Source organism: Capra hircus, chromosome 4, assembly GCF_001704415.2.
Source record: "Capra hircus breed San Clemente chromosome 4, ASM170441v1, whole genome shotgun sequence".
Taxonomy (NCBI): Eukaryota; Metazoa; Chordata; class Mammalia; order Artiodactyla; family Bovidae; genus Capra; species Capra hircus.
The window spans coordinates 95,483,741-95,497,185 of NC_030811.1; the positions used below are offsets into that span (position 1 = coordinate 95,483,741).

The following is a 13,445-nucleotide window of genomic DNA, read 5'->3' on the forward strand; positions in this document are numbered from 1 at the left end:
AAAAAATTATTCTCAGGTTATCCCAAACAGAAGGCTTTTCAAGTAGACCACCTTGTCCTTTTGACAGGTGCCATTAGTCTTCAAGTACTTCCCTGACACAACAAAATATTCTGGGTTCCTTCAAAGCAACTAGTAATATAGTTGTATACATAATGCAGTCTCCTCTTTCATTAAAGATGTGTAGCTAATTTTGGACACTGACACACTTATCGCACTGGACAACAAGGGTGGTACGTCAGCTCCACTTTTTTCCTGTGAAAAATAAAGCAGCCACTACATGGTAGCAGAGAAACTCAAGCCTCATTTAGAGTGTTTCTACAAGGATTCCCAGAAAAGTTATTTTCATATATTAATGCTATAAAATATCAACTTTGTCACATCACTGTCAAATTAATTTTCTTGTAATAGTTGTACTGACACTCTACTATAGATAATATAATAAAATGGCTCACTTTTGAGGAGAATTTAACTTAAGTCAGGAAGGTTTATTTTGCATATAAATTTATCCTAAATTAATAACAGGCTATTACATTTTAAGGTGAGGCTAGTAGAAGACAATGATAGAAACTCTACTACTGGAGGTGGTCCTAAGATGGCAGAAGAATAGGACGGGGAGACCACTTTCTCCCCCACAAATTCATCCAAAGAACATTTGAACGCTGAGTAAATTCTACAAAACAACTTCTGAATGCCGGCAGAGGACATCAGGCACCCAGAAAAGCAGCCCATTGTCTTCAAAAGGAGGTAGGGAAAAGTATAAAAGACAAAAAAAGAGACAAAAGAGGTAGGGATGGAGCTCCATCCTGGGAAGGGAGTCTTAAAAAAGAGAAGTTTCCAAACACCAGGAAGCACTCTCACTGCCGAGTCTGTGGTGAGCCTTGGAACCACAGAGGGCAACATAATTGGGAGGAAAAATAAATACATAATTAAACCCCACAGATTATGTGCCCAACGGTAACTCCCCCAGCGGAGAAACAGTGCAGACGCCTGCATCCGCCACTAGCAAACGGGGGCTGGCCAGGGAGGTGCGGGCTGCTTCGCTTAGAGTAAGGACCGGCCCTGATTGCCCCGAGGGCAATCTGAGGGAACTAACGGGCTAGCAAACCAGACTGTGGGATAGCTACCACGCGAAAAGCCCTAACCTAAGACACCGTCAGGCCCGCTCACAGAACAAAGGACTGGGCAGAGCCAGACAGCTACGGTCCAGCCCATTCCCCGCAGGAGACAGCCAGAGCCGGAAGGTGGCAATTGCGGCCCCAGAGAGGCATTATCTACCAAACTGTAAGCAGGCTTCGTCACTAACCAAGACTTCTTGGGATTCTGGACGGTCAACATCCGCCTGAGAAGGTGCGCTGGTTGTACACCCAGAAAACCAATTGGCAGGGACAGGGGAGGCAATAAATTGCAGCGACCGTGCTCGCCAAACACCTCGTCACCTGAGTTGCTCGGATCTGGGAAGGGAACAAAACGCAGGTCCAACTGAGTCTGCACCTCTGAGGACTACCTGAGTACCTGAATCTGAGCAGCTTAGACCTGGGAAGTGCATACAACCCAGGGCCGGCCTCAGACAGATCCCGGCAGAGCAACCTAGAGCCTAAGCAGTGTAGACAGGGAAAGCACACACGCTGTGAGAGGGGGAAAACCCAGTGTGGCCGAGACACTGCAAACACATGCCAGTGTTATTTGTTTGCAGCGTCCCTCCCTCCCTACAAGGCTTCCCTGGTGGCTCAGATGGTGAAGTGTCTGCCTGCAACACGGGACACCCAGGTTCAATTCCTGGGTCAGGAAGATCCTCTGGAGAAGGAAATGACAACCCACTCCAGCACTCTTGCCTGGGAAATCCCATGGACGGAGGAGCCTGATAGGCTACAGTCCATGGGGTCGCAAAGAGTCAGACACGACTGAGCGGCTTCACTTTCACTTTTCTTTCCTTTCCCTCCCCACAGCACGACTGAACAAGTGAGCCTAAAAAAGTGTCCAACACCGCCCCCTTGTGTCAGGGTGGAAATTAGACACTGAAGAGACCAGCAAACAGAAGCTAAAACAGAGGGAACCTCCTTGGAAGTAACAGGTGAAACAGATTAAAACCCTGTAGTTAGTACTGACTACATAGGAAGGGGCCTATAGATCTTGAGAAATATAAGCTGTACCAAGGAACTATCTGAAAATGAACTGACTCCACACTGCCCACAACAACACCAGAGAAAGTCCTGAATATATTTTTACTATTTTTATCATTCTTTAATTAAAAATTTTTTTATTTCTACATCCTCTATTACACCTTTAATTTTCATTTTTATAACCTACTATTACTTTGCAAAAAAAGAGACCCTATTTTTTAAAGCAAACTTCATATATATATATTTTTTATGATTTTTGTGACTTTTTTTCTTTTTTGTTAATATGGTATTTTTGAAAATCCAACTTCTACTTTAGACTTTTTTAATCTTTGCTTTTTGGTATTTGTTATCAATTTTGTACTTTTAAGAACCCAATCTTCAGTACCCAGTTTTACTTGGAACAAGATGACTGGCTTGACTGCTCTCTCCCCCTTTGGACTCTCCTTTTTCTCCACCAGGTCGCCTCTATCTCCTCCCTCCCCCTTCTCTTCTCTACCCAACTCTGTGAATCTCTTTGTGTGTTCTGGACTGTGGAGAACACTTAGGGAACTGATTACTGGCTGTATCTGTCTCGCACATTTTGATTCCCCCCTTTATCCTCCTGGCCACCTCTGTCTCCTTCCTCCCTCTCTCTTCTCTGTATAACTCTGTGAACATCTCTGAGTGGTCCAGACTGTGGAGTGCACATAAGGAAGTGATTACTGGCTAGCCTGCTCTCTCCTCTTCTGATCCCACCTCATCTCATTCCAGTCACCTCTAACTCCCCCCTCCCTCTTCTTTTCTCCATGTAACTCTGTGAACCTCTCTGGGTGTCCCTCACTGTGGAGAAACTTTTCATCTTTAACCTAGATGTTTTATCAATGGTGCTGTATAGATGGAGAAGACTTGAGGGTACTGTAAAAATAAGACTGAAAACCAGAAGCAGGAGGCTTAAGTCCAAATCCTGAGAACACCAGAGAACTCCTGACTCCAGGGAACATTAATTGACAGGAGCTCATCAAATGCCTCGATATCTGAAACCAAGCACCACCCAAGGGCCAACAAGTTCCAGAGCAAGACCTACCATGCAAATTCTCCAGCAACACAGGAACACAGCCCTGAGCTTCAATATACAGGCTGCCCAAAGTCACTCCAAACCCATTGATATCTCATAACTCATTACTGGACACTTCATTGCACTCCAGAGAGAAGAAATCCATCTCCACCCACCAGAACACCGACACAAGCTTCCCTAACCAGGAAACCTTGACAAGCCACCCGTATAACCCTACCCACAGTGAGGAACCTCCACAATAAAGAGAACTCCACAAACTGCCAGAATATAGAAAGACCACCCCAAACACAGCAATATAAATAAGATGAAGAGACAGAGGAATAAGGAACAGGATAAATGCCCAACAAACCAAACAAAAGAGGAAGAGATAGGGAATCTACCAGATAAAGAATTCCAAATAATGATAGTGAAAATGATCCAAAATCTTGAAATCAAAATGGAATCACAGATAAATAGCCTGGAGACAAGGATTGAGAAGATGCAAGAAAGGTTTAACAAGGACCTAGAAGAAATAAAAAAGAGTCAGTATATAATGAATAATGCAATAAATGAGATCAAAAACACTCTGGAGGGAAAAATAGTAGAATAACAGAGGTAGAAGATAGGATTGGTGAGGTAGAGGTTAGAATGGTAGAAATAAATGAATCAGAGAGGAAAAAAGAAAAACGAATTAAAAGAAACGAGGACAATCTCAGAGACCTCTGGGACAATGTTAAACGCCCCAACATTTGAAGCATAGGAGTCCCAGAAGAAGAAGGCACAAAGAAAGACCATGAGAAAATACTTGAGGAGATAATAGTTGAAAACTTCCCTCTAATGGAGAGGAAATAATCACCCAAGTCCAAGAAACCCAGAGAGTCCCAAATAAGATAAACCCAAGGCGAAACACCTCAAGAGACATATTAGTCAAATTAACAAAGATCAAATACAAAGAACAAAGATTAAAAGCAGCAAGGGAAAAACAACAAATAACACACAAGGGGATTCCCTTTAAGGATAACAGCTGATCTTTCAATAGAAACTCTTCAGGCCAGGAGGGAATGGCAGGACATACTTAGAGTGATGAAAGAAAATAACCTACAGCCCAGATTACTGTACCCAGCAAGGATCTCATTCAAATATGAAGGAGAAATCAAAAGCTTTCCAGACAAGCAAATGCTGAGAGAATTCAGCACCACCAAACCAGCTCTCCAACAAATGCTAAAGGATCTTCTCTAGACAGGAAACACAAAAAGGGTGTATAAAATTGAACACAAAAAATTTAATAAAATGGCAATGGGATCATACTTATCAATAATTACCTTAAACATAAATGGGTTGAATGCCCCAACCAAAAGACTGGCTGAATGGATACAAAAATAAGACCCCTATATATGTCATCTACAAGAAACCCACCTCTAAACAAGGGACACATATAGACTGAAAGTGAATAGCTGGAAAAAGATATTCCACACAAATAGAGACCAAAAGAAAGCAGGAATAGCAATACTCATATCAGATAAAATAGACTTTAAAACAAAGGCTGTGAAAAGAGACAAAGAAGGACACTGCATAATGATCAGAGGATCAATCCAAGAAGAAGATATAACAATTATAAATATATATGCACCCAACATAGGAGCACCGCAATATGTAAGACAAATGCTAACAAGTATGAAAGGGGAAATTAACAATAACACAATAATAATGGGAGACTTTAATACCCCACTCATACCTATGGATAGATCAACTAAACAGAAAATTAACAAGGAAACACAAACTTTAAATGATACAATAGAACAGTGAGACCTAATTGATATCAACAGGACATTTCACCCCAAAACAATGAATTTCACCTTTCTCTCAAACGCACATGGAACCTTCTCCAGGATAAATCACATCCTGGGCCATAAATCTAGCCTTGGTAAATTCAAAAAAATTGAAATCATTCCAAGTATCTTTTCTGACCACAATGCAGTAAGATTAGATCTCAATTACAGGAGAAAAACTATTAAAAATTCCAACATATGGAGGCTGAACAACATACTTCTGAATAACCAACAAATCACAGAAGAAATCAAAAAAGAAATCAAAGTATGCATAGAAACGAATGAAAATGAAAACACAACAACACAAAACCTGTGGGACACCGTAAAAACAGTGCTAAGGGGAAGGTTCATAGCACTACAGGCATACCTCAAGAAATAAGAAAAAAGTCAAGTAAATAACCTAACTCTACACCTAAAGCAACTAGAAAAGGAAGAAATGGAGAACCCCAGGGTTAGCAGAAGGGAAGAAATCTTAAAAATTAGGGCAGAAATAAATGCAAAAGAAACAAAAGAGACCATAGCAAAAATTAACAAAGCCAAAAGCTGGTTGTTTGAGAGGATAAATAAAACTGACAAACCATTAGCCAGACTCATCAAGAAACAAAGGGACAAAAGTCAAATCAATAAAATTAGAAATGAAAATGGAGAGATCACAACAGACAACACAGAAATACAAAGGATCACAAGAGACTACTATCAGCATTATACGCCAATAAAATGGACAACTTGGAAGAAATGGACAAATTCTTAGAAGAGTACAACTTTCCAAAACTGAACCAGGAAGAAATAGAAAATCTTAACGGACCCATCACAAGCACGGAAATTGAAACTGTAATCAGAAATCTTCCAGCAAACAAAAGCCCAGGTCTAGACGGCTTCACAGCTGAATTCTACCAAAAATTTAGAGAACAGCTAACACCTATGCTACTCAGACTCTTTCAGAAAATTGCAGAGGAAGGTAAACTTCCAAACTCATTCTATGAGGCCACCATCACTCTAATACCAAAACCTGACAAAGATGCCACAATAAAAGAAAACTATAGGCCAATATCACTGATGAACATAGATGCAAAAATCCTTAACAAAATTCTAGCAATCAGAATTCAACAACACATTAAAAAGGTCATACACCATGACCAAGTGGGCTTTATCCCAGGGATGCAAGGATTCTTCAATATCCACAAATCAATCAATGTAATACACCATATTAACAAATTGAAAAATGAAAGCCATATGATTATCTAAATAGATGCAGAGAAAGCCTTTGACAAAATTCAACATCCATTTATGATAAAAACTCTCCAGAAAGCAGGCACAGAAGGAACATATCTCAACATAATAAAAGCTATATATGACAAACCCACAGCAAACATCATCCTCAGTGAAAAATTGAAAGCATTTCCCCTAAAGTCAGGAACAAGACAAGGGTGCCCTCTCTCACCACACTATTCAACATAGTTTTGGAAGTTTTGGCCACAGCAATCAGAGCAGAAAAAGAAACAAAAGGAATCCGAATTAGAAAAGAAGAAGTAAAACTCTCACTGTGTGCAGATGACATGATCCTCTACATAGAAAACCCTAAAGACTCCACCTTAAAATTACTAGAGCTAATCAATAAATATAGTAAAGTTGCAGGATATAAAATCAACACACAGAAATCCCTTGCATTCCTATACACTAATAATGAGAAAATAGAAAGAGAAATTAAGGAAAAATTCCATTCACCATTGCAACGTAAAGAATAAAATACTTAGGAATGTATATACCTAAAGAAACAAAAGACCTATATATAGAAAACTATAAAACACTGGTGAAAGAAATCAAAGAGGACACTAATAGATGGAGAAATATACCATGTTCATGGATTGGAAGAATCAATATAGTGAAAATGAGTACACTACCCAAAGCAATCTATAGATTCAATGCAGTCCCTATCAAGCTACCAAAGGTATTTTTCACAGAGCTAGAACAAATAATTTCACAATTTGTAAGGAAATACAAAAAACCTCAAATAGCCAAAGAAATCTTGAGAAAGAAGAATGGAACTGGAGGAATCAATATGCCTGACTTCAGGCTCTACTACAAAGCCACAGTCATCAAGACAGTATGGTACTGGCACAAAGACAGAAATATAGATCAATGGAACAAAATAGAAAGCCCAGAGATAAATCCACACACCTATGGACACCTTGTCTTAAACAAAGGAGGCAAGAATATACAATGGAGAAAAGACAATCTCTTTAACAAGTGGTGCTGGGAAAACTGGTCAACCACTTGTAAAGGAATGAAACTAGAACACTTTGTAGCACCACACACAAAAATAAACTCAAAATGGATTAAAGATCTAAACATAAGACCAGAAACTATAAAACTCCTAGAGGAGAACATAGGCAAAACACTCTCCGACATAAATCACAGCAGGATCCTCTATGACCCACCTCCCAGAATATTGGAAATAAAAGCAAAAATAAACAAATGGGACCTAACTAAAATTAAAAGCTTCTGCACAACAAAGGAAACTATAAGCAAGGTGAAAAGACAGCCTTTGGAATGGGAGAAAATAATAGCAAATGAAGCAACTGACAAACAACTAATCTCAAAAATATACAAGCAGATCCTGCAGCTCAATTCCAGAAAAATAATAGACCCAATCAAAAAATGGGCCAAAGAACTAAACAGACATTTCTCCAAAGAAGACATACAGATGGCTAACAAACATATAAAAATGAAAATATGAAAAGATGCTCAACATCACTCATTATCAGAGAAATGCAAATCAAAACCACAATGAGGTACCATTTCATGCCAGTCAGAATGGCTGCTATCCGAAAGTCTACAAGCAATAAATGCTGGAGAGGGTATGGAGAAAAGGGAACCCTCTTACACTGTTGGTGGGAATGCAAACTAGTACAGCCACTATGGAGAACAGTGTGGAGATTCCTTAAAAAACTGGAAACAGAACTGCCTTATGACCCAGCAATCCCACTGCTGGGCATACACATGGAGGAAACCAGAATTGAAAGAGACACGTGTACCCCAATGTTCATCGCAGCACTGTTTATAATAGCCAGGACATGGAAGCAACCTAGTTGTCCATCAGTAGACAAATGGATAAGAAAGCTGTGGTTCATATACACAATGGAGTATTACTCAGCCATTAAAAAGAATACTTGAATCACTTCTAATGAGGTGGATGAAACTGGAGCTGATTATACAGAGTGAAGTAAGCCAGAAAGAGAAACACCAATACAGTATACTAGCACATATATATGGAATTTAGAAAGATGGTAACAATAACCCTGTAAGCAAGACAGCAAAAGAGATACAGATGTGTAGAACAGTCTTTTGAACTCTGTGAGAGAGGGCGAGGGTGGGATGATTTGGGAGAATGACATTGAAACATGTATAATATCATATGTGAAACTAATTGCCAGTCCAGGTTCTATGCATGATACAGGATGCTTGGGGCTGGTGCACTGGGATGACCCAGAGGGATGGTATGGGGAGGGAGGTGGGAGCGGGGTCCAGAATGGGGAACACATGTATACCCGTGGCAGATTCATGTTGATGTATAGCAAAACCAATACAATATTTTAAAGTAAAAAAAGTTAAAAAAAAAAAAAGAAACTCTACTACTAATGATGACAATGACTCATGCTGACAATGATACATCAACTCTGTTGTTACAGTATATGTTCTCCATGATTTCTCAAGGAAACATTGATATGATCCTTTCTGTTTTCCAAGGGCAACAAAGGCTTGGGCAAATAACCTAATTTACCCAGTTTATTGTCATCTGGACTGTGAAACATTTTTTGTAGCTAGATGTATTAAATGATAATTTTGTATTCTTGGGATACAAAATGTATTATCCTTGAATTGAGAAGACCACTAATTATCCACTGTCAGAAAATCAATATTTCCATTTTGCTAGTGTTTGAAAGCTTTTCTTATCATTATCTACTTATCCTAATGATCATTAGTGTACAGTTGTTAAAATCATGAAAGGCTTAGAGATACAATCTTTTGAAGACAAAAAAATATTTATTGTTATTGTAAAACAAACTGGTCTATAGAGAAGATCAAAGTATGACCTTAAGTTTGTCAGAATTGCCTATCATACTTGCTCCATTCTAAAAAGTTTATTTTAAAAAATCTTAAATTTGCTAGCTATTTATTCTCTTACCACCAAGAGATTCAGGGTCATTACAAAGATAACTATTATTCATGGCACTAATGAACTAAAACATATTAATATTTAACAAAATAAATATGTTTATTAATAAAGGATTTCCTCAAATCACCAGAGAAAAAGTGATTAACTTCATTGATAAAGTAGGATGTTTTCTTTAAAAAGTAGCTAAGTTCTGAATATTAAGTACAAGCAGAAATATGCTAAGCCTCTTTTCTACATAGGCATCACTGGTGCACTAGTAAAACCTATGCTGTCAGCATCCAATTGAATACATACTCTGTCTTCCACCTGGGCTCTGCCTCAGGCACTGTGACTTGCTCTGAAGAAGAAGGACTCACTTTGCTGCCTGCCATGTTGAGAAGTCGGAGTGGAACGAAAGGGAATTGTAACATAAGGCAGAAGTTTTTCTACTTACCAGTAAAGTTCGTATGAAGGTTATTGGCTGGTGGTTATAGTATAATAGGGGCTATTATTTTAGTACAGTGGTATAATGAGTCGATAGCTTTTAATCACAGTAGGAATATTAACTGCACTAATGTTGATTGTTTACTGTGTATCAGACCCTTCCCTACTCTCAACTAATTCACTTAATCTTCACAATGACCCTGTGAAGCAGATAGTACTGTTATATGTAGGCAATAGGTTTGCTAAATAAAATACAGGATCCACAGTTACATGTGCATTTCAGAGAAACAACAAATGTCCCAATGTGATGTGGGACATATTTATGCTAAAAAACTTATATTCATTTGTTTCTCTGAAATGCACATGTAACTGGTATTCTATATTTATATTGGCTCAACTGACAACCCTAATAGGTTTATGACATGCCCAGGATCATCCAGTTGGAAGAGACAGAACTGGGATTCAAACTCAGCCTGACTCCATAATCTTTGTTTTTATCCATTTCAGGATCCTGCCTCTCCAATAGAGACTGTGAATGCCAACAAGCATGGGCTACCTGCCAGTCCACACAAGGGGAAACCAATGGAAGAGAACATTTGAATCTATGAAACATAACGTGATGCTCTTCTCTTTCTTACATAAAGTACACTTACTTTTGAGAAAGAAACAGCTCAAAGACATCAGCATCCCTCTGGTGGCCACATATCTTTAGCTGCTCTTCAATTGCCTGATAACATATAATTAATCTGTCAAGCCACATTCCACTGAGCAAAAATACTGAGACATTTGCAGTCAATAACAATAATGTCTACAAAAAGATCAAAAGAAAGGTGAATACGGAGGCAACTACTCTAAACTGATAAATTCCAACACTACAATTCAACATTACTTAATCATTTTTGTGGTTGAATTTCATTATCCTTGATCCTGGGCACAGATGTGTAAATAAATTTTAATCAAGAGAAAAAAAATGTTCATGTGTACTTATATACCAAAAACAAGCCTTTTATTCTCCATGAGGAAGAGTAATTTGGTCTTTAAATATCTAAAAATATTCCTTTAAGCATGAAGGACTGATATTTGGTAGGTTTTCCATTTTTACAGAAGACAGTGTCAAGGTTGGAGATGGAGGGAGAAGAGTATAATGTACCCTATAACTTCTCGATAAATTTCAGACAAATGAATGAATGAGTGTATCAATGTTATTTTTTTTTCCTCTGCAAAGAAATAGTGTCTTCATGCATGTTTCAAGAGTTACTAATATATTTGGACCATGGGAATTTTTGGTGGAGAAGAAGCAATTTTTATTCCCATAGGTTTTTTGTTTGAAAATACATATCCAACAACAGCTATTTAACTGCTTTGCTTTTTCTTCTTAAGGTCCTTTACTAAATTACAAAATAACATTTATAGGCCATATAGCTTAAGATGATATGGAAAAATTAAAGACCGTCTATAATTTGTCAATGAAGGAGTAAAGCTAACAAGACACAGCAGAAGTGGAAAGTATAATCATTGCACTTCTGGAATCTGACAAACACTGTAATTATCAGGGTCAAAGCAATCACCAAATTTCAGAAATTTCAACCTGAATTTGTTGTGGGTGGTGAGGTTATAATGTCAGTAAGTGATTTATGGATTTTTGACATTGGTTTTGTTACTTAGTAGGGGACATTAAAAAGTTAGATTTAATGGGATGAACAAGTATCTAGAAGTGAGGAAGACAGATACCCCAGGGATGGAGAACAGCTGCTAATTTATACCCCAAACTTTCTTTGTAACCCTGTTACACAAGTTGGATCTTGGGGCTTGGAGAATTTATTGGTTCAGGTGTAGACATTTCCATTAGGGTATTTTGTTACCATGATAAATGAGCTGAATTTAGAGTTTGGAAAAACCCATTAGACATCCACATCTGGGTATTTTAATTTAAACATCGAAACCATCAGCTTGTACTATACACAGTCAATCTCAGTTTTGCCAAAGTGTTTCGAATGTTAAGGCTTAGTCAAAGTATAATTAAAATTTTGCAGCTACCTATTAAAATTGCAAGCTGGCTTCTAACTTAATCCCACAGTTTCACATCTAACATTCAGAAATACATCAGTACATACACACACAAGCAAAATGTGAATATCATTGCTCATCTTATACATACATTGTCTGTAGTTGTGAAATATGCCCAATTAATTGGAATAGGGGTTATAGTAAGATGTAACGTCACAGTAGGACATATGCAGTAGCTTAAAAACAGACAGAGATGGATATCTAGACCTAAAAAATATATCCAAAATATATTTTTAAGTAAAAATGCCATTGGCAGTATACTATTTATATATGTAACAATATTTTTGTTACTAACGACATTGATATGCACACAATATGCACACACTCCAAACCATTAACAAGTTATTACTTGAGATTATAAGGGACTGTCACTTTTTAGGAAATTCATTTTTCAATAATGTTTGAATATTTTATGATATTGATTTAGTAATCAGAAATTAATATACATTCTGAACATTTTACCGATGGAATGAATATTTCAGGACTTAAATTTTGAAAATAAAAAAATTAAAAAGGGAAATTGAAACTCACAATATGTAAATCACTGATTTAATTAATTATTCATTTACACAGCTCTTTATCATGGCATACTTCCTTCCAAGCAAAACTTTCATATGAATCTGGTAACAAGAAAGTGTCAAAATGCCAAAGAACTCGAAAATGCGCCAAGAAGTTTCAAGTTTCAGTGAATCTGTGGTGGAACAGTTCCAGTTCTCAATCAACAAACAACTTCACTAGCAGCATATTCCTTTCATCTAAAGAGACACAAGAATTCTTTCCCTGAACTGTTTTTTTAAATTGTGGTAATATATACATAATGTCAAATTTACTATTGTAACTGTACATTTTTGTGGTATTAAGTGCGTTCACATTGCTGTGCAGCCATCACTACCATTCATTTTCAGAAGTTTTTCATCTATCTCAAATGAACTTCTGTACCACTATACACTACCTCTTCATTTCTTTCCCTCTCTCCCCTGTTCCTGACACTCACCCTTCTACTGTCGGTCTCCATAAATTTGACGACTCTAAGTACCTTATATAAGCGGAAGCATGCAGCATTTGTCTTTTTGTGACTGGCTTATTTTACTTAGCGTAATGTCTTCAAGAATCATCTAGTTGTAGTGTATGTCAAGATTTCCTTCCTTTTAAGGCTGAATAATATTCCATTGTATGTGTATACCACATTTGGTTTTTCCATTTAGCTATCAGTGGACACTTGGGTTGCTTCCACATTTTGGCTTTTGCGAATAATGGTGCTATGAATATGGGTGTACAAATATCTGAAACCCTGTTTATACTTCATTTGAGTATATATTAATATTCAGAAGTAGAATTGCTGGATAACATGATAATTGTATGTTTAATTGTTTGAGGAATTGCCATACTATTCTTTATAATAGCTGCACACAACAGCATACTTTTACATGAACATTTCTACGAAAGTTTGTCCAAACAAATCATCCAGCTATTTATTGAACCACAAACTACTGTGGTTCAGGCCGACCATTTAGTCTACGGCTAGCTAGTAAAGGTAGCAATGAATCAGGTAAGATGTCTGTTCCCTATAAGTGAACTTTGAATAGGAGAAGGAAGGATACACAATGTTGCAAAAGAAGGTTGCAAATGTTAAGCACTTTGGGAAAAGAAAAATACCACTCTAGTGAATTCAGAGGAATAAGAAAGTACTATCAACCTTGGGAACTTTGAGAGGATTTTAGGGCAAGACTGACAGCGGGGCTCAGTCTGAACAATGAGGAGAATTTAGCCAAAGATTTTGATGGATGAGTGTTGTA

At 37.7% G+C, this 13,445-nt stretch overlaps 1 protein-coding gene across 1 annotated transcript in view; it reads right to left on the reverse strand.

Annotated features, from left to right (window-relative positions):
- LRRC72 (leucine rich repeat containing 72) overlaps positions 1-10,423 on the reverse strand; it is a 53,325-nt gene extending 42,902 nt beyond the window's left edge. The window contains exon 1 of the mRNA XM_018047356.1: positions 10,236-10,423. Coding sequence (XP_017902845.1) covers positions 10,236-10,342 — 107 coding nt within the window. The 5' untranslated portion in view covers positions 10,343-10,423. The remainder of the gene's footprint in view (positions 1-10,235) is intronic.